The sequence below is a fragment of the Saccopteryx bilineata genome, chromosome 4 (assembly GCF_036850765.1).
Source record: "Saccopteryx bilineata isolate mSacBil1 chromosome 4, mSacBil1_pri_phased_curated, whole genome shotgun sequence".
In the NCBI taxonomy this organism is placed as follows: domain Eukaryota; kingdom Metazoa; phylum Chordata; class Mammalia; order Chiroptera; family Emballonuridae; genus Saccopteryx; species Saccopteryx bilineata.
In genome coordinates, this window is record NC_089493.1 from 281,801,424 (window position 1) to 281,829,340 (window position 27,917).

Consider the following 27,917-nt stretch of genomic DNA (forward strand, 5'->3'; position numbering starts at 1 on the left):
GCCGTTGTGCCCCTTGAAGGGTCCTCTGCTTCCTGCCTCAGCCTTCTGCTGGGTCCAAGGTGGCCTTTCCCCACTGGCCTTGGATGTTCCCCAGGTGGCCCTGGGAGGCCTGCCTGTTGGGTACAGACCACGCTTCCTGGGCCACTTCTGCCAAGAGCCTGCGTCTTTTGAGTGAGCCCATGAGACTCCGCCTGCCAGTTGGTTGGGAATTGGACCTGCTGTTCGGAGGTGACCGCTGTGTGCAATCCCTTGTAAACGGCTTTTGCAGTCAGTCCTTCCTGTGTGACCACATCGCCTTCAGTCACGAGTGTTCTAGCACTGCCGGGTGTTGGAGCTGGAAGGATGCCTCCCTGTGCAGTCTCAATGGACAGATGCTCTTCGAGGCTCCAGAGGACTCACGGTGGTGACCGAGCTGGGAGGGGCATCCCGGATTTCTAACTACACTCATTCCTCCCACCGGCCTCCTTCCTCAATAAAGTTTGTTTTGTGCAAGGCTGTGTGTTTGTTAACGCGGGAGGCTGGCGGCCAAGAAGCTTTTCCTCTAAGCCAAGCCGGTAGGGGCGTCTCCCCAGACCAGGCGGGCTCAGCCATTCTTCCCAGCCTGCTTGTTTTAGGGGGTAAGAAAACGGGGTCATCCCTTTCCCCTTAATCATCCTTCTCAGTGCAGAACTCAGAAGGCCATTACTGGTCACTTGTGGATCATCTATACTTGGCTGAGGATGAGCCGTGAGAACAAAGCAGTCCGGACAGAAGGAAGGTCAGAAGTGGGAAGTGGTCAGTTATGGAAGCCCGAGCTGCTGGTTTCCAGGAGGGTGGGGGAGATGGGGAGGCTGGGCTGGGTGACCGCAGGGCTGCAGTGGCGGGCCTGTGTGTGTGAGGCTGGGAGGTCCTCGGCCTGTTTGCCAGGTAGATGACTTGGTGGTGTGGAGGCGAACATTTTTATTGTAAGAATACACAAGTCTTCAAAGTGTATTAGGGAAAATTAGAAGCGGCCCACTGAACTGTTTAGGGAGAGGCCCAGGTAGGCGTGTAGCTCAGAATCGTGCGATCTGGGATGTTTTGCACGAAGTCAGTGTTGCACTTGTGGATGAGGGAGGCCTTGGCAAACACTGCGGGTGATGCTGGCCACAGGCGAGGGTGATGGCCCGGGGTCCAGACGGGGCGCTGTGGAGGCAGGCAGGTGGCAGGGGCCTGGCGGTTAGGCTGCCTGGCCCAGAGCCTGCCGGGGCTGAGGTCCAGGAGCGCTTGGGGGAAGAGGGAAGAGGAAGTTCTCGGAGAGGAAGTGATTCATGGCCACCTATGTCCCGCCCTTCCTGAACCCAGTCTGCTCCCCTCCTCGCCCTCCCGTCACTTGGCATGCAGACCTAGGGCTTCGTCCAGTTCAGGTCCCTCACGAGGTTCAGAAGGGCCTTCTGGTGGTCTTGAGCCCCAGCAGCCACCTGGTGTGCCTGCACCCACCAGCCCTCCACATAGGCCTTTCCTGAGTGACCGTGAGACCAGGCTAACAGCGGGTCAGTGCCCGCACTGCAGGGACGGACCTGCCTTACCGGCCCAGGCCGCACAGGGTGCAGCCTCGGCTTCCTCTTGCTCAACACTTGGCCGCCATGTTTCCGGTTTGGGCGATGGCGTCTCTATCCCGCGGACTCCACAAGGCTGAGGGATGACTTAGCTGCTCCTTGTGTAGACTAGGGCTGAGGGTGCTGCTCACATGTACTAACTCTTGGGGCGCTGAGTTAGTGACCACTCACATGTACCGTTCAGAGGGCTTTTCGGAAATGAAGTGACCTAGTTGGTTGGGATCGTATCCTGTGTGATAGCACAGGTTGACATGAAAAACTAGTCAGAACCAGAAATAGGAAACAATAAATCACTTTAATTTGCTACTTTTCATTCTGAAAGGTCATTACAGTATCATTTGCAAAATACTTCAACAAGGGAAGATGTTACCTGATGGTGTGTCCTGGGAACCGCTAAGAAATGTCACCGTGCCAAGACAGCCTGGGGACAAGCTGGGGGAAAGCCAGGTTCCTCTGTGATGACAGCAGCTGGTGGGGCAGGGAGGTGAGTGTGCAAAGCACATGGAGTCAGGTCGGCAGGGCCCCCAGCACCAATCCATGGAGGGCTGTCAGTTCCAACATTTCCAGGTGCTAAAAAGTGACGTGTTAACCGTTGTCTTAGAAAGTTGACTTCCACACTATTCCAGACCCAGGTTTGGAGATGCCTTCCAGTTTCGAGGAACTTGCAGAGCCTGGAAAGGAGTGAGGGTCCTGGCCCTGAGGTTGGGGTCTGGGTGAGGGCCTGGCCAGATGCGTCTTCATTAAAAGATCCGCAAACGGTATAGCTTCAGTTCTGTTCATGGTCGTGGCTCTCACCTGACCCCTGAGAAACTCGAGGCAGATAAGGCTGTTGGGAAGCCCAGCCAGGTCCAGGGAGGAGGTGCTTTTGGTCAAGTGTGACACCCTAAGTCAGTCTCTCTGAACCTGGGCTCAGGGCCAGTGCCAGGGAAGGGCGTGTGCCAATTCTCCACGGGGCCTGTTTGTACCTGCTTCCTCCCCTCTCGGGCGAACTGGCTCCTCCCTGTGCGGTGGGTACTGAGCTACCCTGTGCACTAGGCCAGCTTGGGTGGAGACTCCTCGGGTCAGCTGTCACTTGGCCAGCCAGCCACCTGCAGGCCATGCTGAGGTCTGTGGCTGTCAAACAGGAAGTGAGGGGGAAAACTGTGCACATGGTCACTTGGCTCGCACTGCCTGATGACCACACATCCTTGGTTTCAAAGTTCCCACTGCGCTGACACCCAGCGGGTGCTTCATTTCAGGAAGTGTTTTTAATTTCTGTCCTGGGTTGGATGGTTGTAAGTCAGTGGCCGTGTGAGGGAGGGATCTGGGTTAGCCACCGAATGACCCTTTCAGGCTTGTCAGCTGGGCCACCCTCTGCTCCCACGGGAAGGGACCTTAGAAGAGCTCTTCACAGATCCTGCGTGTGTCCTCGGGTGCCACCACAGTGTAGCCCACGGTCCTTGGGTCTGTGAAGATCTCGTGGTCATTTCCACCCTGCAGAGACACGAAGCAGGTGCAGCGGTTGCTGTCAATCCTGGAGCCCGGGCCACCAGGGAAATGAGGAACCTGCCATTTTATGGGGCTGAGGGAGGGGGGGGGGTTCTTCAGTTACAGTGTTCCTCTGGAAACCAAGAGCTAGTCATCACCAAGAATGGGTTTACCACCTTCTCCTGAACTGCAATTCAACTGGGAACATGTAATTATGTCGATGAAAGAACTCACGATGTTCTTGTGAAGATCTGTCTAGGGCTTATTTTTCTATTAAAATAAGCACAGCAGGTGACAGAACTCTCCGTGCCGCCAATTTGTTGTAACTGTGCCCACTTTTCTAACAAGTCACAGGGAGTAGTGCAGGCCAGAGAGTCAAGAGCAGCTCTGCTGAAATTTTCCGTGATGATGGCCGTGTCCACCTCAGAGCTGACAGAGGCCACTCACCACATGGGACTCTGGGGCACCTGCCATGTGCCCAGTGGACAGAGGAAGTGGATTTTAACTTCCATTCACTTAGAAGGAAACAGCCCCACGAGCCAGAGGGCCTGGGTTTAGATCCTGGCTCCACTGTTGACTAGGGGATGCTTGGGACAACTCCCTAGCTGTAAACAGGGAGTGGCGCTGTGGCATGGGCTGCGCCCACGGGGTCTGAGTGAGGCCCCGGGAAAGCGATCTCAGTCAGCAGCAGCTCCGAGCTCAGCTTCCTGGGTGTTTTCACATGTAATTTATCGGGTGTGCCACCAGGTGCTGAGGGCAAGAGCGCTGTGCGAGGGCACATATCTGGGGACCTGGTCCTGCTGCGGGGCGGGGGCAGTCCTGTGACTGTGGGTCCCCAGTCCTGCTGGTCTCAGGTGAATGAATCGGGCTTCCTGCCAAGCGCTGTGTGTGTGTGTGTGTGTGTGTGGGGGGGGGGTTGCTTTTCTTCTCATGGAATTTCCTGTATTTTTCTCATAAAACTGGATAAGCAGTCTAACTCAAAATCTTGAAAATAAAAAAATCAGTTTATCATATAATGAAAAAACGTGCTGAGAAAATGGGTTTTTCTCATAAAGATTCTGCAGGAAAATCTGACATGCTTTTAAAGGGGTGACTGACACCTGAAATTATTACTCCTGTATTTTAAAACTGACCCATCCCCAAGCAGATGGCTTTCCCGGGTGGAAGCGAAGTTCAAGATTTCCGGAGGGCCCACTGCCAGGGCCCACGGGATGCTGGGTGGAGGAGGCCAAGGCTTGGAGCTGCAAATGCCCTTTCCCAGTGCCGACTCGGGAGCCTGCTGTCCTCTGGTCATTCAGAGGACCGTGGGTTTCATGGCCATCTGCTACCTAAGCAAGCATGGTAAATGTGGAACCAAATCTAATAATTATGATTCAAAGAAAAGGCCAGATTTCTCTTAGAAATGGCATGGCAGGTAAATACCACCACTGGGCACTGTGTTCAAGGGAAAACAAACTCCGGCACACCCAGAAGAGCACCCATCCATCTGGGACACATTTGTTCCATCACTCGTGGACTTGGGAGGGAGGAGCCCATAGTCACCCACTAGCCTGACAAGCCTGGGTGGGGGGGCACGAGCTCCCTGCCTGGCAGTCTCAGCAGCCAGAGGCCCAGCTGGGTGGGCCACGGGACAGAGCTGCACAGAACAGAGAAGGGAACCCAGAGTGACACGGGAGGAGCCTTTGAGCAGAGACCTGAAGGACGTGAGGGGACAGCGTGTGGCCAGCTATCTGTGGGGAAGGCAGCTCAGCTCTCAGAACCTACTGGGCTGGGCTGGAAGGACAGGTGGGGGCTAGGCCCCATGGAGCCTGGAACATCACGGTAAGGACCTGGGACCTCCTGTCAAGCCACCACAAAGCAGCAACCCAGGACACAATGAGCTCCACCTACAGCCGAATCTTTCTGCAGAGTGGATGGGGGATAAGGACGCAAAGGCAGAAGCAGAGCAGAGTCCGGAGGCCCCTGCAGCCAGTGACCCGTGAAGCAAGGAGGGTTTACAGCTGCGGTACCTGCCCCTCCCTGGAGAGGATGTCACATTTGGGGACAGATGTGTACCTGACGGGTGCCTAATTTGGTTGCGTCTCCCATGATCATACAAGGGTGGGGCCGGGAGCTACTGTCCAACTCACCCACACAGAAGGACAACGGCTCCAGAGAATCAAAAGCTCCCCACCTGGGCTGGCTGCTGGGTCTTTTCAGTTCCACTTGCTTTCAGAGGGCAGCAAAGCATCTGCACCACAACGCTCCCCCGACCTCTCCCCCCTTCCCCTCCCGCCACACCAGCTCTGCTCGGTGGCTGCACAGAGCATGTGAATGAGAGTCAGAGGAAGGTCAGGAGAGGCAGAGCCAGAGCACTGAGCCAGGGAGAGCACCCTGAACAACGGCCTCAGACAACCAGCAACTTCAGACACTGGGTTTGCATGTGCACCAAAGGTTACTTGACTCCAGCCGGGGAAGCTCAGCTTCCAAGATCCCAAACAAAACCTGGATGGATGAATTCCCGTTACAGCGTGTGTGATGGGCCCAGAGGAGAGGTCACAGCTCCAAGCAAACTGCCCATAAATACTTAAAAAAAAAAAAGCCCACCCAGCCTAGGCCTGGGGATGAAACAGTGTCTGCAGTTCTGAGACACCAGGGAAGGGGCCAGGAGTCTGCAGTCCTCACCCCACCCCTGCACCCAGTCGCAGAAGTGAACCCTGATTGTCCTGATGTTGGAGACAAAGAGACTGTGTTAGCAGAAGCAGGACTGACCCAGCTGGACTTCCAGGGGGGTCACTGCTGACCCGCATGGCACACAGCCCCTGTAGCCTGGAGTACAGACTCGCTGCCCATGGACAGACCTCAGGTCAGTTTAACTAGCACCTATCAAATTTCTAGGTATGATGAGTACAAAGCTGAGGGCTCTGCCCTCAGAGCGCGGAGAGGGGTTCTCCCTAGTATAGGGGACAGTCACAGCAGGAGCATACTAAGTACCTGTCAAGGTGGGGAAAGAATAAAGACACTTGGTGCAGAGGCCCAGGATGTCCTGAGAGATGACAGTGAGCAAGGTGCCCGGTGTCCCCGGGCCACTGCAGGCGGTCCACTAGGGCACGTGTGGGCAGGCATGCTGCTTGCGGGCAGTATGCGGCTGCTTTCTGGTGAGTGACACTTAGCTGCAGAGGACATTAGCCACAAACAACTTTAACGTGTATTTAAAAATGCACACTCTTTATTTCATCTCTAACGGAGTCATCAGTGGGATTTAACCTATGCTACTGAGTCTGAAATTCCTTCTGAGAAGGCAGTCCTTTGGGGAGCTTTTTGATTCTGCCCAAATTCCTTTTTTTGGTGACATTTGTGATTTTCAGTAATCTAAATTTTTGATGGACATTTAAGTAAGACTCCAGTATGTGAAGGCTAATTGCCCTGCTGCAGAGAGCTTGTCTGCTGGGCCCTGTAGGAAGGTAGTCTTTGTTTCCCTTTTATATTTTGCTTATTGCAAAATCGCTTCAGGGTTAAATAAGTTGTATGAAGGTGGCTTGAAATTATATTATAGCACTCCTTGATTAAGAAGCTAAAATGGCCTGACCAGTGGTGGCACGGTGGATAGAGCATTGACCTGGGACACTGAAGACCCAGGTTTGATACCCCAAGGTTGCCGGCTTGAATGAGGGCTCACCAGTGTGAGTGTGGGAGCACAGACATAACTCCATAGTTGCTGGCTTGAGCAAGGGGTCACTGGCTTTTCTGGAGCCCCTGGTCAAGGGACATATGAAAAGCAATCAATGAACAATTAAAGTGATACAACTACGAGTTGATACTTCCCTCTCTGTTTCTGTTTCTCTCGCTAAAAAAAAAGCTAAAATGTTTTTCTGTCATTTATTCTTTTTTTTTTTTAAAGTATTGCCAATAGCTATTTTATTTTATTATTATTATTATTATTATTATTTTTCTTTTACAGAGACAGAGAGAGAGTCAGAGAGGGATAGACAGGGACAGACAGACAGGAACAGAGAGATGAGAAGCATCAATCATTAGTTTTTTGTTGCGCGTTGCAACACCTTAGTTGTTCATTGACTGCCCTCTCATATGTGCCTTGACCAGGGGGGCTACAGAAGACCAACTGACCCCTTGCTTGAGCCAGCGACCTTGGGCTCAAGCTGGTGAGCTTTTTACTCAAACCAGATGAGCCCGCGCACAAGCTAGCAACCTCGGGGTCTCGAACCTGGGTCTTCCGCATCCCAGTCCAACGCTTTACCCACTGCACCACCACCTGGTCAGGCTGTCATTTATTCTTTAAAAGACTTAAAATTAGTTTGAGATGTTCTTAATTTTATTTTTCAGCATCTGGTTTGTTAATAGACAAGTATAGCCTGCGGGTTCCGAGCCCCGATGTACGTACTGAGACAGCCCAGCTCACAAACAACTACAGCGTTGTCCTGCCCCTGATAGAAAAGAATCAATTTCCTTATAACTAGGCAAGGAGAAAAGTTTATTTTACTCCTGGTAATTTATAGAACTAGAGTAAAAATTTTTTTCCTTTCCACTTTGGACCTAAGTCTGCCAATTGGTGTTTTGTACATGAGACATGAAGTTGCTTTTTATAGGGAGTAAGTGCTGTAAGTCCCTGAAAGGCCTGGCCCTAGGTAACGATGGTCAGAAAGGCCCCTGAAAGGTGGGAAAGCCCAGCGGCGGCCCACAGCGTCTGCGCTACAGCAGGGAGGGTGGCAGCTCGTGCTGGAGAGCTAGCTGTATGCTGTAACCAAGTGGTCAGCAGGGAAACACTTCTAGAAGGGTAAAAATAAGTAAATTAAAAATGCATGCTCTTAGATACCTGTACTGAATTTTCCTTAAAAAAATAAACATTTAGCCTGACCAGGTGGTGGCACAGTGGATAGTGTCGGACTGGGACGCAGAGGACCCAGGTTTGAGATCCCGAGGGCACCAGCTTGAGCCCAAGGTTGCTGGCTCAAGCAAGGGGTCACTTGGTCTTCTGTAGCCCCCCTGGTCAAGGCACATATAAGAAATCAATCAATGAAAACTAAGGAACCGCAATGAAGAATTGATGTTTCTCATCTCTCTCCCTTCCTGTCTGTCTGTCCCTAGCTGTCCCTCTCTCTGACTCTGTCTCTGCTACAATAAAATAAAATAAACATTTACACTTTAAAGAAAGAAAAAAAAAGGCCTGGCCCCAGAGTCATCGTGTTTGGAAAGCTATCAGGTGATTCTGAGGTAGTTCAGGGCTGAGGACCAGTGGCTCAAAATCCAGTGACGGACAAGCCTGAGGGGTGGTGGAAAGTGAGCTGGCTGTCAGGCTAATGTCCCTGGGGTGACCCTCTGTGACTGCCGATGGCCCTAGCACAACCCCCTCCTGCATCCGGCACAAGAGGGCACCCAGGAGATGCTGTTTCTGTGGACACAGGGTCGTACAAGTGACTGGAAGGCTAGCCACAGCGCAGGGGGCTTGAGACCAGAGTCTCCCGACACAGAAGAGCTGTGTGTGAGGAGGGTCTTTCCCTGGGGCTTGTCCACTCAGCCACACCTATTCTCAGGACCAACGGGGCGGTGGGTTCCAGTGTCTAGGAGGCGGGCAGGCCAGCAGGGACCGTGTAAGCACCAGCAGCCCATGGTCCGCTGTGCAGCGCCTGCTTCCCGTCCTCCCGCAGGGAGCCAGCAGGGTCTCCTCAGCCGGGCTGAGACCCTCTGATCCAGTCCAACCCAAGTGGAACTGCTGAGTCAGAGTCAACGGTTCACAAAGGGTTAGGAAGTTTTCATGCTGCAGCTGCTTTAAAGGAAAGATGTCTTTTACTAAAAGCATTGGACAAGCAGTTGTCTTGTCTGAGAATTCAGCAAGGCTGGGAGCGATCTGGCTGCAGCAGCCCCTGGAAAGCCACACAGAGCAGTCTGGGCATGTGTTCCGTGCCCTGGCCACCTCCTTCCCCGCAGCAAAGCAAGTCCTGCCTCTATGCAGAACTCAGAGGTGGGTTTCACAGACTCTGATTCTTGTGCCGATGGGAGCAACGAGAGGGTTTCCAGGGCTGCCAGGCATTTAGAGAAGCAGGGGCCAAGGCCTTACTTCCTTACTCTGCTCTCTGGAGGTGCTAATGCAGGCGGCACCCTTTGTGTAACACCAGACCCCGTCAGACAGAGGCCGCGTGTCCTGTCGGGAGAGAGGAGGCGGTCAGGCAGCCGCTACCCCGAGGTGCTTGGTAGGGAAATGGCTTCTGAATGACAGCTCTTCCTTAGCTCAGGTGCCATTTCCTTGGAAGCCAGCAAAAACATCTGCCTTGCTTGACATACGGAGAGAAAATAGCTTTCAAATGTCTATCCCCAAATATGAAAGTTCAGTTAGCATTTCACCAGCTCTGTGCCTATAGTTTCTACAATTGGTGTGTCTGTCATTAAAAGGTTTAGATGGCTAGACTGTTTACTCCTATTTCCAGGAAATCACCGACAAAAAGATCAGGGATGAGGGCAAAGAATGATGCAAGAACACTGACCACTGTCAGTTACAACAGCAAACCTCACAACCCACAGATGCCTCCACTAGGGAACAGGCACATGACAGGATGTCACACAGCCAATAAAACCTCGCTTTCAAAGAAGACTCACTAACACGGACAGAAATAAAATATGGCAGAACAGCAGCAAAAAGTGAAACAATGAGCACGCAGGGGCCGTTTGGGATCCTGTCCGTGCAGAGAGAAAAGCCCATCACATCAGCGGTATCTGTAGGGACCTACATTTTCTTCTTCATACTTTTCCCAATTTTCTACAATGAATGCATAATACTTAAGAATGGGGGTACGGATCCTCTACTGAATAGTATCCACGTTTTTTAAAAGCAGGTAAGATTTAGAAAAACAACTGATATGTGGCAATGCAGTGGTTAAACAGAAAACTAATTCCCAAATGAAGTCATTTTCCAAGTCACTCAAGAACTACGTATGTCCCACTGTGCCAAGTCCCACCTGAGGCTTCCGATGGCTGTTCACACACGCAAGAACACCACCCTTACAGAGAACTGTTATGGCCGGCCTGATCGCTCTTTTTCTCTGCCTGAATGAATGGCACTGATTTGGAAGGACTGAAGCTTCTGTCAGTTCCTTAGATCTTGAGTGTTGTTTCATTAGCTTACTTTTTCTAAAGACATCAAGTTGGACAGAGGCTCTTCCTCACAGCCTGCACTCAAAGCACTGCCGCAGACAGGGCACCACGACAAAAGGGTGTGATTAGAAACCATTTCTCCCCGTCTTAAAAACAAGGCTGACTGATACACCTCGGAAAGCACCACCGGAGAGAGGGCTTGCTGCCTGGAAAGCATCATGTAAAGAGCAGGTAGTTTGTTCTGGTGCCACCCGCTCTTTCAAAGCTGTGTGACCTTGGGCAAGTTCCTTACCCTTTCTGAACCCCCGTTTTATAATTTTGAGAGGCAGACACGCAACTATATATCCTGAAGTCCCTTTCATGCTGAAAGGCAGGGTCACCAGGGATAGATCTTAGCAGAAAAAAGCAAGTATTCTGGAGTGGGCCTGAAAGCGAAGGATTTAAACCTCCATGCAGCATTTATGATGCACCTGCTGGTACAGTGTGGCCCAGGACGCCTGATGGCAAGGTAAGCACCACCCCTGGGTGGCATGTGAGAGAAAAGCAGGGCTGGGGAGGGGGGAATACAAAGGGAGACTGAGCCTGAGGCCAGCAGTGCACACTGGTGCTGAGCCCCGTCTTGGGCCTCACGGTGGCTACCTCCTTGGGGACCACCGGTCCTCAGGAGAGCCTCGCTCTGGGGAACTCCTGAGACTGCTGGGGAACTCTGGGGAACTCCTCCTGTGCCGGCCTTTCACCCTGCTCTGCTCTGCCCCCTCGGACAGCTCCTGTATCCTGGGTGCTGCCCAGGACTGCCCCTACCTATCAGTGTCTCCCGTGCCCACTACTGAATTCCAGGCCGGGGAGACTCCTTGTCCTCCTCTCACTCAGGACGCCCAGTGCCCCACCTAAACGAGTGCTGCCGGGAAACAAAAGACTACAAAAGACTGCGGAGAAAAAAAAGAAGGGCGAGGGCTCTGCAATGCCAGAGGGCCTGACAGCAGCCCTGGGTCAGGTGTCCTGGGAGCCGCTGCAGGACAGGGCAATGTTTAATTCAGAGCCAGACAGGAGGCTCGGTTCTCAAGGTGTCAGGTGCTGCGCCCGGCAGGGAGGGGCCTCGGTCACACCCGTCTCGTAGGACGGGCGCATCACTCAGTTTGGTGGGTCAGGTGGGGGTGAGGGGGAAAAGCCCACTTGTCCATCTCCTTCCTTCCGGCCCACAACCAACAATGACACAGCAAACACGTCCATACTCACCGGCATGGTTTTGTCGCCAAAGAAATAAATGGTCTTATAGCCGTCACTTTCCACATGTCTCAGGCAATACCTCTTGTCCCATCCCTCAGGAAAGACGTCAAAGCTGATCTGGCCTCCTGCCAAGTGGGGAGGGGACACACAAAAGCTAACAGTGAAAAGGAGGCTAACGACCTGTCACTGGGAAAAATGTGCAATTTACTCTCGCCATGGTTCTTAATACTCTAGTTTGCCACTTATACCACTTTAGGGACAGACAGGTTCTAGACATTCATTCCACCTTATGTGTTTTTCCACCATTATTGCCCTAAAATTGAAACAGGACCTGGAGTGTCAGCACAGAGGGGTAATGTGTGTCAGCACATGTAAGTGCCCCTCAGGCAAGCGGGCTCACTCGAAGCAGGCTGGGGACAAGTGATCACGACCTTGCTCAGCGGGGCCCACCTCCAGCGTCAGCCCGCTCGCGGTGGAGAAGGCCTGGAAGTGCTGCCTCCAGCTCATCTCGCAGGAGAAACAAAAATCTCCCGGGAGGTGGTTTACAGGCAGCATTCACGAGCAACACGAACCCTTTCAGAGCTGTGTCAGAAAGATGTTCATCTTCCAGTTCAGGAACACGAAAGGCCCACCCATCATCCATTATACACGATCCGTCTGCAATTCCAGTCTCTCCACAACCCGCACCTTTATCAGCGCTAGTAGTGAGGGGGCTTTCAGTAACGACTCAGCGGCACTGACAGGAGGAACCAGCCTGCTTCGAGCATTTGACAGGCGCGTTCCACCAAAAGACAAGCCCGAGACCTGAGTGCCGTGGGCAGAAACCTGCGACAGCCCCCAGAAACGCTCGTGTGCTGGTCTGTCAGTTGCTGGAAGTCTGGCGAGCCTAGACAAGTAAGTCCCTTTTCCTTTCTGGGCCTCAGTTCCTTGATTTGTAGAACTGAGCTGACTTCTAAATTTCCCTGCCTTTTCCAACAGTGTGTGATTCCAGAACGTGTTCAGTCTCATTTACCCAAAGGCTCCCCTCCCCGATAGCGTCCACTAACGTGCCGTCTTCTGTCCAAGGTGTGAGGATGAGTTCATACCCTCCATTAAGCAGGATGCTTATTTTTACCAGGAGGAGACAGTGGAGGGAGACTCCTGCTGGGTAAGAACTCAGACCCGGCCCAGCAGCCTGGAAGCTACTCCTAGCAGGGCAGGTCTCTGCCACGGTCCAGTCCACAGAAGAGGTCTCCCTCCAGAAGGACTTCTGGAACCTTCTGGCCCACTGGAGAGCTGGGCACAGTCCACTGCCAAGCGCACACCAGCCTGTCACATACTCTCGGCTAAGCTGGAAACCCATCTGAATGTACGATACCTATGGAAAACGTGAGGCCTTTTCCGGCAAACTCTTTCCGTAGATCTGCTACAAATTTTTGTCTTATATTTTCTTTCTGAGAAAAAGAAAAAGAAACCGATTGTCTATTGTGTTACACACTGTACTGCCACAAAGTGGCACTTGTTATTCTCACAAACCCAGGATATTTCAGAAAAACTCACTTTATCAAGTTCATAGAACTCAATGCGTTCTTCTTGGCTGCAGCCTCTTCCAATAGGGGACACATTTAACATCCCGTTTCGGAATTCGATGAAAGTACCCCTGGAGAGGAACAGGGACAGAGGTCCCAGAGATACATTATTTCTTTGGGCAACATTATAGATGGATAAATGGGCTTATAAAGTTGGGCGATTCCAAAAGGCAGAGGCTGGTGTGATCCACATTTCAGAGCTGTGCCAGGCCACGTGGCAGCCACGAGCCACAGGAGGCTACTGAGCCTTGAAATGCAGCTAATCCGAACTGAAACTAGGTTTCAAAGACTTAGCAGGAAAAAGGAATGTCATTATCATTAATAATGTTTTATATTGGCTATGTTAAAATAGTTATATTTTGACTATATTGGGTTAAATGAAACGTTAATTTCACCTGTTCCTTTTTTTAAACGTGGTACAGAAAACTTAAAGTTGCATGTGTGTGGCTCCCCACTGGACAGGGCTGGCAATTTGGGCAGGAAATTTTATCGTTAGTACAAAGCTATGAAAATGATGACCAGCTCTCTAAGTTTTCTGAGGAGTTTGAAAATGTATGTCCCAGACAACTTTGCTAGGACCTCTTGAAGACCTGATCTTAAGCAAAGGGACACAGGAAAAGGTTCTGAGAATCACCCCGAGCCTCTGCAGTGACCAAGGAAACTAAGTTACCGAGCAGCACACCAAACGGTTGATCTGACCACACTTTTTTAGCTACCTCAAATGAAGATGTTTTTTAAAAAAACATTTTTGCCCACCATGTTTCCAATTCGAGTCTTAAAAAAAAAAAGTTTCTTAAAAATGCAACGGACTTATAAGCTATTTACTCTGACAAATGCAATGGAGTGCTTGGTGAGGCTGCTCTGAAGAGGCCTCCAGTCTGAACGCTGACACGATCAAGCTCCGAAGCCTTTCCCCAGACCCTATCTGCCATTTCTTTTCTTTTCTTTTCTTTTGTTTGAGAGGAGGGAAGACAGACTTCCGCAGTGCTCCGACCAGGATCTACCTGGCAACCCCCATCTGGGGCTGACGCTCGGGCCAACCAAGCTATTCTCAGCGTCTGGGGCCAATGCTCAAAACAGTTGAGCCACTGGTCAGGGCTCCTGCTAATCTTTTAACAGTGGGCATGTACGTAATTTGTTTTCAAAATGGGAACTGAGATAATAGAATCCAAGAGGTAGGTCCCCAAATCAAATGCCTACAGAAGTCAGAAAACTGAGAGAAGTGGCCTATGAAAGATGGGGGGGGGTGCTGCTCTGTGGGAATGGGCACCCCGTTGTCAGGTCTTCAGATACAACAAGCCAGAAATCCAGATAGTTCAAAATGTTAAGTCAGACTTTAAACGATAGCAATGAATTCAGACAAGATTTAACATTGTGGGCCAAACGTGGCTTTGTATGGGATTTGGTCCGTGGGCTTCCAATTTGAAATTTCCGGGTCTGGGGTTTATGTTGCTTTTTTCACAGTGCTGATTCACAGGCATTTCCCCTAACTGGTAGACTTTGAAAACATAGCCTATTCAATTTCCTATTCATAGTCTATTCAAGTGGACACGTCATCACTGATACAATCATCCTTCTACCTTTGGCTTTACAGAGGCTTCCGATGATTCCTTACTAAGCACTGGGCTTTGCACTTAAAATGAGCAACAACCCACCAGATGACATCACTCCATACTCCACTGGAGTCTCTTTGCTAAAAGCAAACCCACCTCTTCTTCGGAAGTTTAATTTTCGCAATGTAGCTCAGACAGTAGTTGATTAAGTCTTGGATTAGGGCCTCGCCCAACTGACCTTGAATATTCTAGGACAAAGGAAACATCGGAGTTACTCGATTCAGTGGGAGGCGTTTAAAAAATGGTCTTCTGCTACTGTAAGCTGAGGGTCACTAGGCTGATGTGGCAGTGAGGGTGACATCCCCCTTCCAGCCTTTCTCCTCCCTTCCCTTTGTTCTCTGGCTGAAAACATTAGGCAAACCGGAAAGGCCTTAGTCAAAGCATTTTCTGCTTCATTAGTCAAGACTTTTGTATTCATTATCTTTCACATGCTTAATGGAAGGCCTAGAGAGCTTACTGCTGCTGCTTTTATTCAATCAAAATATCCACTGATACTGAAAGAAAATACATGTGTTGGCTTTGGCTTTCTCATATGTCTGAACAGAATGATCTTAACACTAATAAGAGCTATCCAGTACTTCTTAATATGCCTGTCATGAAGCAGTTTGCCCTGGTCTCTGCGATCATAATAGAAAGATTAGATTAAGTATCCTTAAAAAAACAATGATAAAAATATAGTTAACAATTTGGAATATGTAATAGTTCCAAGGTTCAACATTCAAAATGTAAAACACAAGGGGAAGATTCATTCCTATCCATGCTCCTCTGTTCCCAAATAGACTTCCCAGCGGCAGGCGGTGTCAAAGATTTTTAGAAGACATTTTACCAGTAGTAGACAATAGTGTGGATGGATACTCCTGAACCCACCTGTTTACACAAGAGTTTCCCATCTTTGTATGCTACCAAGCCATTCTCTGGAAACACATAATCGTATTTTTCAACCACTGCAACCAAAACAGAAGAAAACTCAGAATGCAATGAATCAAAACTTGTGTTGTTTTTTTGTGTGTGACAGATACAGAGAGAGGGACAGATAGGGACAGACAGACCAGAAGCAAGAGAGATGAGAAGCATCAATTCTTTGTTGTGGCACCTCAGTTGTTCATCTATTGCTTTCTCCTTTGTGCCTTGATGAGGGGGCTACAGCAGACCAAGTGACCCCTTGCTCAAGCCAGCAACCTTGGGTTCAAGCTGGTGACATCGGGGTCTTGAACCTGGGTCCTCCACGTCCCAGTCCAACACTCCACCCACTGTGCCACTGCCTGGTCAGGCATGTTTCTATTTCTCAATGAACACCTACCATCAATAAAACTCTAGTTGAATTAAACTCTAGTTTGGACTCTGAGAGAATACCTATTCTTCACAGACTTGGGAGAGTCAGAAAAAGCTCCTTAATTTTGTTTAAAAGCTATTAATTACATATTTAAAAGACGATGATAGGCTGGTGACCTGCGACTTGGAGACGGCCCACCTCACGCCGCTACCTCAGCCTGCCTGTCTGTTGGGAAGACGGGAGCCAGTGACGGCCGCCTCCACGCCTCCTGGGAATCAGCAGCCCCAGTGGGATGAACACGTGCAGATTTCCAGGCTCTGCTTCCCCATTCAGAATCTGCAGGGGCCAGCTAAAAACAGGTTTTTAAAAAGCTCTGCAGGTAGTTCTTACATGCAGCCAGATCTGGAAACCTTCCACACAAATCCAAACGAACTCTCAAACTTGAGGTGCTGCTAGAATGCAGCTTCCCAGGCTGTGTTGGGTGGGGCCCCCACCTCTATTTTAATGAGTTCCCCATGTGATTCTGATACAGGTGGGTCTCTAACTTTCTTCTGGCTTGTGACTGTTGGATTCTGCTGTTTGACTCACTCTCAAAAGCACGAACCCCATCCTACACTGGCACAAAACCTCTCGGCCCGGGGTTAAGTGTAAGAAGGCCGTGGCAGGGAGGGCAATCAGGACCAGGTAATGCGACTTTCCGGGCTTAATGCCTCATTATGCTGTTCATAGTGTTTCTACACAGAGCACCTAGAAGGAAAATTGAGTGTAAGGGGAACCGAGTTTTAAAAGTAACACAGAGATGACTCTCTACTGGTCCATTCAGTGGGCCAACGTGAATGTGGACTGTAAGATACTACATCTAGAAGAGCGGTTCTCATTTGGGGATGGCTTTGGGAATGTCTCGTGACATTTTCGATTGTTACACCGAGGGTGAGGGGGCTACTAGCACCAAGTGCGTAAAGGCCTGGAAGCTTCTAAACAGCTGCAGTGCACAGGACAGCCCCACAACAGAGAATGACCTGCCCAAAGCATAACGGACTAGATCCGTTAGAATTCAGCTTTCAGTTAAAGTTATTAAATCAGCCCTTCTTACAAGTCTTAGCTACACTGCAATGTATCCATGTCCTGGAGCACATGGGCCTGCCTGTAAAGCAGGTTTCTTTACTTAAGATAACAGAAGAATGTAACCTGCTAAGCATGACATGTATAGGCCTGTTCTTTTCTTTCTGCTCTTAAGATAATGTCACTGGCTCACAACCCCAAGATGTTTACACAATCCTACTTCTGGTTCAAGACCACCTGGCCATAGTCACAGAGAACCAGACAGAATGCCACCTGGAGCTTAATAAATCAGATTGCTAAAGCTTGCATAAGAACTGGCCAATCACCTGACCAGGCGGTGGTGCAGTGCATTGAGCGTTGGACTGGGATGCAGAGGACCCAGGTTCAAGACCCCGAGGTTGCCAGCTTGAGCGCGGGCTCATCTGGTTTGAGCAAAGCTCACCAGCTTGGACCCAAGGTCGCTGGCTCGAGCAAGGGGTTACTCAGTCTGCTGTAGCCCCACAGTCAAGGCACATATGAGAAAGCAATCAATGAACAATTAGGGTGTCGCAATGAAAAACCGATGATTGATGCTTCTCATCTCTCCGTTCCTATCTGTCTGTCCCTGTCTATCCCTCTCTCTGACTCTGTCTCTGTAAAAAAAAAAAAAAAAAAAAAAAAAGAACTGGCCAATCAACACAGTCCACGACCCTGGACTCTACTCTCGATTACTCGTGATTTTTGCTCTATAAAACCTCTTGGCTGTAACCATCAGTGAGTTCAGAGTTTTCCAGCACAAGCTGCCTGGTCCCCATTGTGTAGTGCTATACAATAAACGTCAATTCTTTCACTGCACTGTGTCAGAGTAATTGGCTATCTGCAGTGCGGGGTGGACAGAACTCTTTGCTTGGTTATAAAGATGTCAACAGTGACAAAAACAATGATCAATTCATCTATCTTTCCACCCACTCTTTCTTTTAGGCCAGGCACCCTGGAGGCCCTGGGGCTATGAGATGAGTAATCCACAGTCCTCTCTTCAAAACAAACAGACTCAGAGAGTGCTACTCGGGCGGGCAGGGCTGTGCATTAGAAGCTCTTGGGGGTAGTTGCTAACACCAGAGATAGTTTCCCAGACCCTGCAAACCTGCCGAATCAGAATCTCCAGGGAAAGGCCCACAAGGATCTCCAGTTTCCTGGGGTTCCTTGCTAGAGATTACGGCTCAGTAGCTGGGGGAGGAGCCTGGGCAACTCATGACCAAGGAAACTGGGAAACACTGTGTTGGGGCAACAGAGAGGAGGCGTCTAGACAGGGAGGGCCCCTCAATGCCTGGGTGAGGACACTCCAGAGACAGGGCCTGAGCTGGGGTTCAGAGGGCAGTGCACGGAGACAGGAAGTATTCCAGGCAATGACACAGACACCACCCTTCTAGGTCAATCTACCCATGTGTCTGAGCACCAAATGCTCTGTCAGCAACGCCAGAAACTTATTTACAGGATTAAAAACAGAGGGAAGTAAAGAAAGAGAAAATGTTTCCCTATAGAAGAAAGCAGGGGACGAGGGTTAGGGCTGCTTAGGATACTGCATGGCTATAGGTCTCAATATCCTCATAAGAAGTTAATCTTTTACCAAACTGTAATCAGCAATGCATCATTTACCATCATTTCCCAGTTGCTCCTGCACTTTCTCAAAGTCCGAGCCGCCTACAACTCCGATTTTGACCTTCTGTCTCAATTTTTGTAGAAAGTCATCCATTTCTTTGGTAATTTTCTACATTTCAAAAAAAAAAAGAAAATACAATAGTTATGAGTTATAAAGTAATCAGGAGACTAAAGCCGCAAGAATAGAACCCTTATTTTTCTACATGCCCATTCCATTTCTAGGTCCATAAAGTCCAAATATTTTAGCTATACTTTTGAGGACATCACTTCTGTTAAAGTTTACTTATTTTTACCTCATTTAAAACTCATGCTGGCCCTGGCCGGTTGGCTCAGCGGTAGTGTCGGCCTGGCGTGCAGGGGACCCGGGTTTGATTCCCGGCCAGGGCACATAGAAGCGCCCATTTGCTTCTCCACCCCCCTCTCTCCTTCCTCTCTGTCTCTCTCTTCCCCTCCCGCAGCGAGGCTCCATTGGAGCAAAGATGGCCCGGGCGCTGGGGAGGGCTCCTTGGCCTCTGCCCCAGGGCTAGAGTGGCTCTGGACGGGCAGAGCGACCCCCCGGGGGGGCAGAGCGTTGCCCCTGGTGGGCGTGCCAGGTGGATCCCGGTCGGGCGCATGCGGGAGTCTGTCTGACTGTCTCTCCCCGTTTCCAGCTTCAGAAAAAAAAAAAAAGAAAAAAAATCATGCTATATTAACAGCTGTTGTGTACCATTCCAGCTTTTTCTCTAGGCATTTATACACTTGGCTATATGCACATACATATGAATATATATAAGTAGGTCCTAGTTTTTGAAACACAGGTAGACTTGATCCATGTCTTTTTCATGTGATCATTCCCTGCCACTCTACCCAGATCCAGTGCTTCCTTTCAAATGCGACTTGTGCTTTATTTATGGATTTAACTTAACTTAAAAATGAAATAGTACAAAGAGATTAAAGATGAAATGCAGAATTGGTTTATTTTGATTACAAACAAAAAAAGCCTAAAAGGTGACTAGGTTTCTTAGTCTCTCCTAAAACAAAAGCTCCTATCTATAAACAGTGGATTCAGTGGTATAATTTGATGCTCATTAAATTCCAAACTATATACTAATTCAAAAGAAATTATAAACTAAGATGAAAAAATAATCTTTGTATTAACACAACTGACAATGAATTTTTAAAAGTTGTAATTTATTACTTTAGCAATCTTAATTGTGCACTTACATGGAATAAATATCTTTACAAGTAAAGTTACCAGAAATTAAAAACAAAAGCAAAAAAAAAAAAAACAACCCCCAAAACAACCACTTATGTCCACCTCCATATATTCAATATAAACATCTGGGGCTCAATCCTCTCTTTTCTTTCCTTTTATTTTTCTTTTTCTTGTGGGAGAGACAGAGAGAGTCAGAGAGAGGGACAGATAGGGACAGAGAGACAGGAAGGGAGAGAAATGAGAAACATCAATTCTTCGTTGCTACATCTTAGTTGTTCATTGATTGCTTTCTCATATGTGCCTTGACCGTGGGGCTATAGCAGACCGAGTGACCCCTTGCTTGAGCCAGCAACCTTGGGCTCAAGCTGGTGAACCTTGCTCAAACCAGATGAGCTCGTGCTCAAGCTGGCGACCTCGGGGTATTGAACCTGGGTCCTCCATATCCCAGTCCGATGCTCTATTCACTGCACCACCGCCTGGTCAGGCCAATCCTCTGTTTTCTTAAAAAAATTTTATAGTAGGACATAGATATGAGTAATAAAATAAAAGTATACAGAAGGGCTTAAACAGAGTGCAATTTCTTTTCCATCTTCCAGTGGAATCTCGACCCAGTAGACAAAATTTGGGACTGCATTAGCGGCCTAGATGAGTCAATGACCATGAAAAGTAGTCCCTGAGTCCCTTGAGTGGTTTACTGAGTCTTGACGTCAGAATGGAAGGAAATGGGGAAAACTCCTTTAATTGCAAAATATGAAAAATGCAATACGAACAATAACAGCAGCATCACTAACTTCATCTTCAAACAGAAGCCTAAGGGGAAATTTTTATCTTATCCCTGTGCAAGCTGATGAGCTAAATGGTATTGTGGTCAGTCATCAGACCTGTTCTGCAATGTAAATGGGTTGCAGAAGGTGCCTTTTCAACTTCCAAGTGGTAGCAAATGTGTTTGTTTGTTTTTTTAACAGGAAATAAGACCCAGATGCTTATGATATAACAGAGCATGAAAATTACATCCCATTGCAGGACAGATTTTTTTTTTTTTTTTTTTACAGAGACAGAGAGAGTCAGAGAGAGCGATAGATAGGAACTAGGAACGGAGAGAGATGAGAAGCATCAATCATTAGTTTTTCATTGTGACACCTTAGTTGTTCATTGATTGCTTTCTCATATGTGCCTTGACCGTGGGCCTTCAGCAGACGGAGTGACCCCTTGCTCAAGCCAGCGACCTTGGGTCCAAGCTGGTGAGCTTTGCTCAAACCAGATGAGTCCGTGCTCAAGCTGGCGACCTCGGGGTCTCGAACCTTGATTCTCTGCATCCCAGTGTAGGATAGATCTTTAGAGCAAAATTGTTGTGTTGTTCCCAAATAAGTCTTGTGTTGATAGTTACAAGGAATTCTTTATTTTTTTAGAGAGAAACAGGAAGGGAGAGAGATGAGAAGCATCAACTTGTAGTTGTGGCACTTTAGTTGTTTATTCGTTGCTTATTATATGTGCTCTGACGGGGGAGTGGGGGATGGAAGGGCCTCCAGCTGAGCCAGTGACCCCTTGCTCAAGCCGGCTACCTTGGGCTCAAGCCAGTTAGCTATGGGGTCAGGTTTATGATCCCATATTTAAGCCAGTGACCCTGCACTCAAGCAGGTGAGCCTGCGTTCAAGTTGAATAAGCCCATGCTTGCCAATGACCCGGGAGTTTCAAACCTGGGACCTTAGCGTCCCAGGTCGATGCTCTATCCCAGGGGTCCCCAAACTTTTTACACAGGGGGCCAGTTCACTGTTCCTCAGACCATTGGAGGGCCGGACTATAAAAAAAAACTATGAACAAATCCCTATGCACACTGCACATATCTTATTTTAAAGTAAAAAAACAAAACGGGAACAAATACAATATTTAAAATAAAAAACAAGTAAATTTATTTATTTATTTATTTTTCTTTTCATTTTTTCATTTTTCTGAAGCTGGAAACGGGGAGAGACAGTCAGACAGACTCCCACATGCGCCCGACCAGGATCCACCCGGCACGCCCACCAGGGGCGATGCTCTGCCCACCAGGGGGCGATGCTCTGCCCATCCTGGGCGTCGCCATATTGCGACCAGAGCCACTCTAGCGCCTGAGGCAGAGGCCACAGAGCCATCCCCAGCGCCCGGGCCATCTCTGCTCCAATGGAGCCTTGGCTGCGGGAGGGGAAGAGAGAGACAGAGAGGAAAGCGCGGCGGAGGGGTGGAGAAGCAAATGGGCGCTTCTCCTGTGTGCCCTGGCCAGGAATCGAACCCGGGTCCTCCGCACGCTAGGCCGACGCTCTACCGCTGAGCCAACCGGCCAAGGCAAGAACAAGTAAATTTAAATCAACAAACTGACCAGTATTTCAATGAGAACTATGCTCCTCTCACTAACCACCAATGAAAGAGGTGCCCCTTCCGGAAGTGCGGCGGGGGGGCCGGATAAATGGCCTCAGGGGGCTGCATGCGGCCCGCGATTTTGGGGACCCCTGCTCTATCCACTGTGCCAAAACCAGTCAGGCCAAGGCATTCTTTATCAATCACTCTAGACAAAATAAAACAGAGCAAGATCCAAAAGCTTGAAATTAAGGTGGAAAAAAAATTCACCTTCTGGGGGAAAAAACAATTATATAAGCCTCTTTTGGAACAATTAAGGAAAACTGAGTGGAACAGAGCAAGAGTCAACAAGATAGGATCTGTGGGCCAGAATAAGCCGCTGCCTGTTTTTCTGCAAAGCACGACTGGAACACAGCCACGCTGGCTCATTTCTGAAGTGTCTATGGCAACAACAGAGTTGAGTGGTTGTGACAAAGACCACATGGCCTGCGAAGCCTCAACTATTCACCTGGCCTACAGAAAAATGTTTACTGACCCTTAGACTACGGTATTAAATAATACTAGGGACTTGGTAAGTTTTCTTAGGTGTGATGATGAATTCTGCGGTTATGATAGATGTCCTGTCCTCAAGAGATGCAGGCTGAAATACTATGATGACTGCAGCTTAGTAAATGGTACAGCAAAGACTTAAAAAAAAAAGCAGATAAAATTGTCAATCGAATTTATGTGGTGGGGATACAGCTATTCTGTGTACTATTTCTTCAGCGGTTTGGTATGTTTTAAATTTCACGTGATAGAAAGTTGGAAAACAATTCCCCCAGGTTTAAGCTCCCATTCTTTTTGCAGGCTTTTATTTTAAGTTTCAACTGTCTTTAGATGAAACGGCATTTCTTAGGAAAGTACTAAGTACAATAAAATCCTATTGAAGCAGTGAAAGCTGCAAAGTCCTGGACTCCATTCTAACTAGATTTTACTGTCTCAGCAGCGTCAGAGAACGACAGCCCATCTTTCTACTTCTGCACTGTACTGTGCTTAGCATTGTTTGAGAGCATTTAGCGAGGAAGAGAAAGGTTAGATAACAAAGATCTGCTGCTAAAACATGTTTATTTTTTACCTCGAGCTCTCAGCATATAGAAACAATTCTCTTTTGAATTACTGATTTTTTTTGAATGTTAACATGATTTATGTTCATCACAGAGAATATCATGCTTCCAAAGTTTTAAGGGACTATGTACGTTGTGGGTTGCCTGGTTTCGTTGCTATTTCATACTCTATGCTTGCAAAGCCTGTCTTTCTGGGAATCGGAAGCTTTCCTGAATGGCATATCCAGCAACCGGAAGAGCTTCCACCATAGAACAATGGCAGAAAATGGTAAACTTAGCAAATGCACTGCCAGGAACTGGTACCAGATCTGTGTGAAATCAAGACATCTTGTTTGTCTGTTTCCTTATGTTTAAAAAAACGATCCTACTTGGGATAAAAGGAGAAATGCTGAGAGGGTCCAACCATAGCGTGTAAAAAGGCTTGGAATGTCAACCCTAGACCATTAAGGCCAATGCACCAAATTGAGCAGCTGTGTTTTTGTAACCAAGTTTTAACAGAACAGAGCCATGCTGTGTCTACATATGGGCTATGGGCTGCTTTGCATTACAAAGTTGAATAGTTACCACAAACCATATGGTGGGCGAAGAGGAGCATTAGTTATCTGACTCTTTACAAACTATGAATGGCTGACCTCTGCTCTAGACCACTATGGGCTTTTAACAGCCCACAAGTGTGTGTGGATTACTGAATCTCAGAGTCAAAACGGGCCTGGGGAGAACTTGCAGTTGAATCTTCACTAGATGCCTCGAATGTGTGTGGCTCAGAAAGGTACAACGACATGTCTGAGGTCACACACGTTTGATGTGGAATTCTGAAGCTCACCACTGCTACCACCCAGCCAAAATTAAGGTGGGTAGAGAGAACCTGAGATAGCGAGGCCATCTGGGCCTCAAGTTTGATTGGCTGGTGTTCGGTGACCACTTCGTACAAAGAGGAGGTCAGAGTGAGCTTCACCACAAATGCGTATCGTAACTGAAACCTATCTGTGCCTGCAGCAGCACCATCTGGAAGTGAGAAGCAAGTTTCCAGAAGTCCAAGGAGGCTCTTAACAGGCAGCCTGGCACCACCTAGGTCCCCTTGATCACCCAAGACCCACTGCAGGGGCTGGAAGAGGGGGGTGATGGTGGTGGCTAATATTTACTGTATGTTATTGAACAGAGCGTACTGTAAGCCAAAGACACTTTCGTGAACTTGTCTGATTTCATTCGACCCTCACAAACACCAAAGGGAACAGGGAACGTCCCCATTTATAAACACAGATGCTGAGGCTCGGCGCCTAAGTGACTTGCTCAAAGTCACAGTTGTCAAGAGGAAACGCTGAGACTCTGCTAGGTCTGTTCGACCTGGAAACCCACGTTTTTTCATTATTATCAGGATGCAAGGCACATCTCATCGGTGACAGAGCTGAGGAGGGCACAGAGCGGGTCAGGGGGCTGGGCAGTGGTTCGAACCAGGGTTTGCCGTGCGAGTCCAGAACTGTCTTTCCCAACTCAATACAAGTTTCTTTCTCTCGAGGTTTTTGGGCCCATTCCATGTCCAAGCACCCTGAGGTCTTCCGCCTCATCCCTCCCCGGTGTCCAGAACACAGGTCAGCCCCGCCACAGGATCTAGGCGGCCCTCAGCCGCCCCTCGGAGCCCGCCCTGGCTGGTCATTAGTCCCATTTGGGGACAGCGAGATTCTGCACACGCTGCCTCCAGCCCGCTGGGCGCCGCCTACCTGCCGCGGGGCCGTCAAGGTCCCGTCCACGTCGAAGAGGCAGAGCGCTGGGCCCGCCACAGCCACGTCTCCAGACGGCATGCTGCACCAGACGTGACCCGTTGGCATCTAGACCTCGGTCCGGAACTTCCGGGTTCAACCCCCGTGCTGCAGGGCACGTCGGGAGGAGCAGAATCCACTCCCACAATGCCTGGGAATAGCGTCAGCCATTCCCGCTGGACCACAAGTCCCAGGATGCAATGTGTCTACGCAATCCCGCTACGGCTGAGCATGCGCTCTTAGAGATCCCGGGTACAGGTGGGGTCCGGCAGCAGGCTGCCGGCCATGGTAAGAGGGGGGGATGGTGGGAACTGGGGGAGGTAACGCGCTCTTCGGGTTGGGGTCAGGCTTGGGGCAGGCAGGCCGATGCTGGGTTGTGATATAGAGAATGCGCGGGAGGGACCTCCGACGTGGGTTACGATTTGTTATTCCCGGGCTGCCTTTGCGCTCAGGTCACGTGCGTCAACAACCGCGATACTAAAACGGAGCGCTCACTGTGCGTCAAATCCATCAAGTGCTCATGAGGGCTTTAAAACCATCTTATTCAGTATATTCTGAATCCCCATTTGAAAGATGAAGAAACGGAGGCCAGAGAGGTGGAATAACTTGCCCGGGGATCCACAGCTATGTGGCTTTAGCAGTCAGAATTGGAACTCATATCCGGTTCCAGAACCCAAAGCATCTTTCACTGCACTACTTGTGAAACTGTGCACCTAATAAAGCCCTTGTGCTTCCGTTTGGCTCCTTCCTCTTTCTCTCCTCCATTCTTCCCCCTCTTCCTAACTAGGTTAAGGAAACACCAGTTCCCTTAAGCCCCTCGATGACGCCTTAATCTGACAGAGATTGGGAAAGTTATTGTGTTAAGTAACTAACAAATTTGTTCTCCACTGAGACAGTGATTGTTTAGTTTCCTGCGCTTGGGGAAGTGTTCAGCCTTATGGATCCAATGCCCAGCCCAGAGCTAGCTCTCGCTAGGCAGCTGTTTAGTGAATGAAGGCTGTGCCTCTTTCCCATGCCTACTTGAACTGCCTGGAGGAAAGAGGACCAGTTTGAGAGTCAGACTCTGCTCCACTCACTCTCTGTGTGTCCTTGGGTAAATGTCTTACCTTTTCTGGCCATAGTTTCCTCCATGGTGTGAAGTGGATGCAGTGGTTCCTATTTCACACAGCTTTTGTGAAGATCCCATGAAGTTAGTTAGTTAAGCGTCTGGCTTTACCTTTCCCTCCGTTTTTGGCAATAATGGTGCACTCACAAGACTGGCGGGAGCCTCCAGGTTAAGATGCTTTGCAGATGTTCGTTGTGTGATGAGCACGGACAGTTGAGTTCTTTGAGAGAAATGATCTTTTGTGTCCCTTCCAGGCCACCCTCCTCCGAGCAGTGCTGCGGTTGCCAGGGCTAGCTGTGCCGGGAAGCCCACTCCATGGGCTGCGCTGCTGCAATGGACAGGAGTTTAGGAGGTGGGTGGGGAGCAGGTCACCCACCTCGAAGGAGAAACCACCAGGCGCAGAGACAGAGAAATTCCAGATGATTTACCGGTTTGATGGCATCAGAGCCTTTCGGTACTTGTCGCAGCTGAAGGTGGCACAGACAGCCCTGACGGTGTTGGCCCTGCCGCCTGGCTTTTACTGGTACTCCCAGGGCCTCATGACTTTGAACTCCCTGTGTCTCGTGGGTGGAGTAGCTGGCTTTGCCTTGGCCATGCTGTGCTGGATGAGCTATTTCTTCCGGAGGCTGGTGGGTATCCTATATGTGAACGAGTCAGGCACCATGCTGCGAGTGGCCCACCTGACCTTCTGGGGCTGGCGGCAGGACACGTACTGCCCGGTGGCCAACGTGATCCCTATGACGGAAAGCCAGGACCGGCCCCAGGAGCTTTTCGTTCGGATCCAGCAGTACAGTAGGGAGCAGACTTTCTACCTCACCCTGCGCTACGGACGCGTCCTGGACAGAGAGCGTTTCAGACAGGTGTTTGGGATGCTGGAGACGCTGAAGTGAACAGCTGGGCGCTGGGCTTCCAGGTAGCCCTGGGCCACCTGGGTCTCAGACAGAAGGCTGAGGGTGTGGGTGAGGCCAAAGAAGGGTCTGACAGCTGGAGACTTTGCCAGGGACCCTGGGAAACTTGTCTGTTGGGATGAAGACATTCATAAAGGGGATGCTAGTAACCCAGTTTAGGAAAGAGGCCTTAGTGCAGATTGTTACTGCACTTGTGTATGACATTGTTAGGTGATGGCTGAAAGAAGCTATGCCCAGTTCACTCAGACAAGACAGTGCTGTGAAATGGGAAGACAGGTGTTGGAGAGGGAACACAGGACTTGGAGTTGGAAGACTTGTGTTCTCTTTGTCCTTAACTCCCTGTCTGGGGGCAGGTAACAGTCTCTCTGAACTTTGTTTTTCACATTTGTGAAGTGGAAAATCCTGCTTGTCTTGTGGGGTGGGTATGAGAATAAAGCATAAATGTCAAGTGCTTTGCAAACTCAGCAGGCGAGAGCAAGCATTGTTAGTTCCGATTCAACGGTATGGTGGACCCAGCAGTGATTGGGACTGGGACGCAGCCTAGATGAAGGTCATTTCACTCTGCCACCACTCTGCCAGATGGTAACTGCCCGACTGGGGCAGGAGTGTTATCCAGGTGAGCACAGCACCCTGCCGAGACTGTTCACTACCCAGGGGTCCAGGGGCTCTTCAGTGGGATGCCTCTGTGGACTTTGTGTTCCTGGGCCATTTTTTTGGGGGGGGGTTATTTTTCTGAAGTTGGAAACAGGGAGGCAGTCAGACAGATTCCCGCATGCACCCAACCGGGATCCACCCAACATGCCCACCAGGGGGCGATGCTCTGCCCATCTGGGGCGTTGCTCTGTTGCAACCAGAGCCATTCTAGCGCCTGAGGCAGAGGCCATGGAGCCATTCTCAGCGCTCGGGCCAACTTTGCTCCAATGGAGCCTTGGCTGCAGGAGGGGAAGAGAGAGACAGAGAGGAAGGAGAGGGGGAGGGGTGGAGAAGCAGATGAGCGCTTCTCC

The 27,917-nt window shown here is 49.6% G+C and overlaps 2 protein-coding genes across 3 annotated transcripts; one reads left to right on the top strand and one right to left on the bottom strand.

Moving 5' to 3' along the window:
• Nucleotides 1–1,853: 1,853 nt before the first annotated feature.
• Nucleotides 1,854–25,006, bottom strand: PMM2 (phosphomannomutase 2). 2 transcript variants are annotated; one of them, XM_066274915.1, is made up of 8 exons: nucleotides 24,862–25,006; nucleotides 18,509–18,620; nucleotides 15,406–15,482; nucleotides 14,635–14,726; nucleotides 12,897–12,996; nucleotides 12,715–12,790; nucleotides 11,367–11,482; nucleotides 1,854–3,050 (listed from the first exon to the last, which is right to left on the bottom strand). In XM_066274915.1, exons 1-8 carry the CDS (start codon nucleotides 24,967–24,969, stop codon nucleotides 2,952–2,954), a joined length of 780 nt encoding a protein of 259 aa, XP_066131012.1. In that variant the 5' UTR covers nucleotides 24,970–25,006; the 3' UTR covers nucleotides 1,854–2,951. The 2 variants fall into 2 exon arrangements, with proteins under 2 accessions (XP_066131012.1, XP_066131011.1); XM_066274914.1 differs by lacking the exon at nucleotides 1,854–3,050 and adding an exon at nucleotides 6,171–9,183.
• Nucleotides 25,007–25,135: 129 nt separating this feature from the next.
• TMEM186 (transmembrane protein 186) lies at nucleotides 25,136–27,377 on the top strand. The gene is made up of 2 exons (XM_066274917.1): nucleotides 25,136–25,188; nucleotides 26,260–27,377. Exons 1-2 carry the CDS (start codon nucleotides 25,186–25,188, stop codon nucleotides 26,893–26,895), a joined length of 639 nt encoding a protein of 212 aa, XP_066131014.1. The 5' UTR covers nucleotides 25,136–25,185; the 3' UTR covers nucleotides 26,896–27,377.
• Nucleotides 27,378–27,917: the final 540 nt, after the last annotated feature.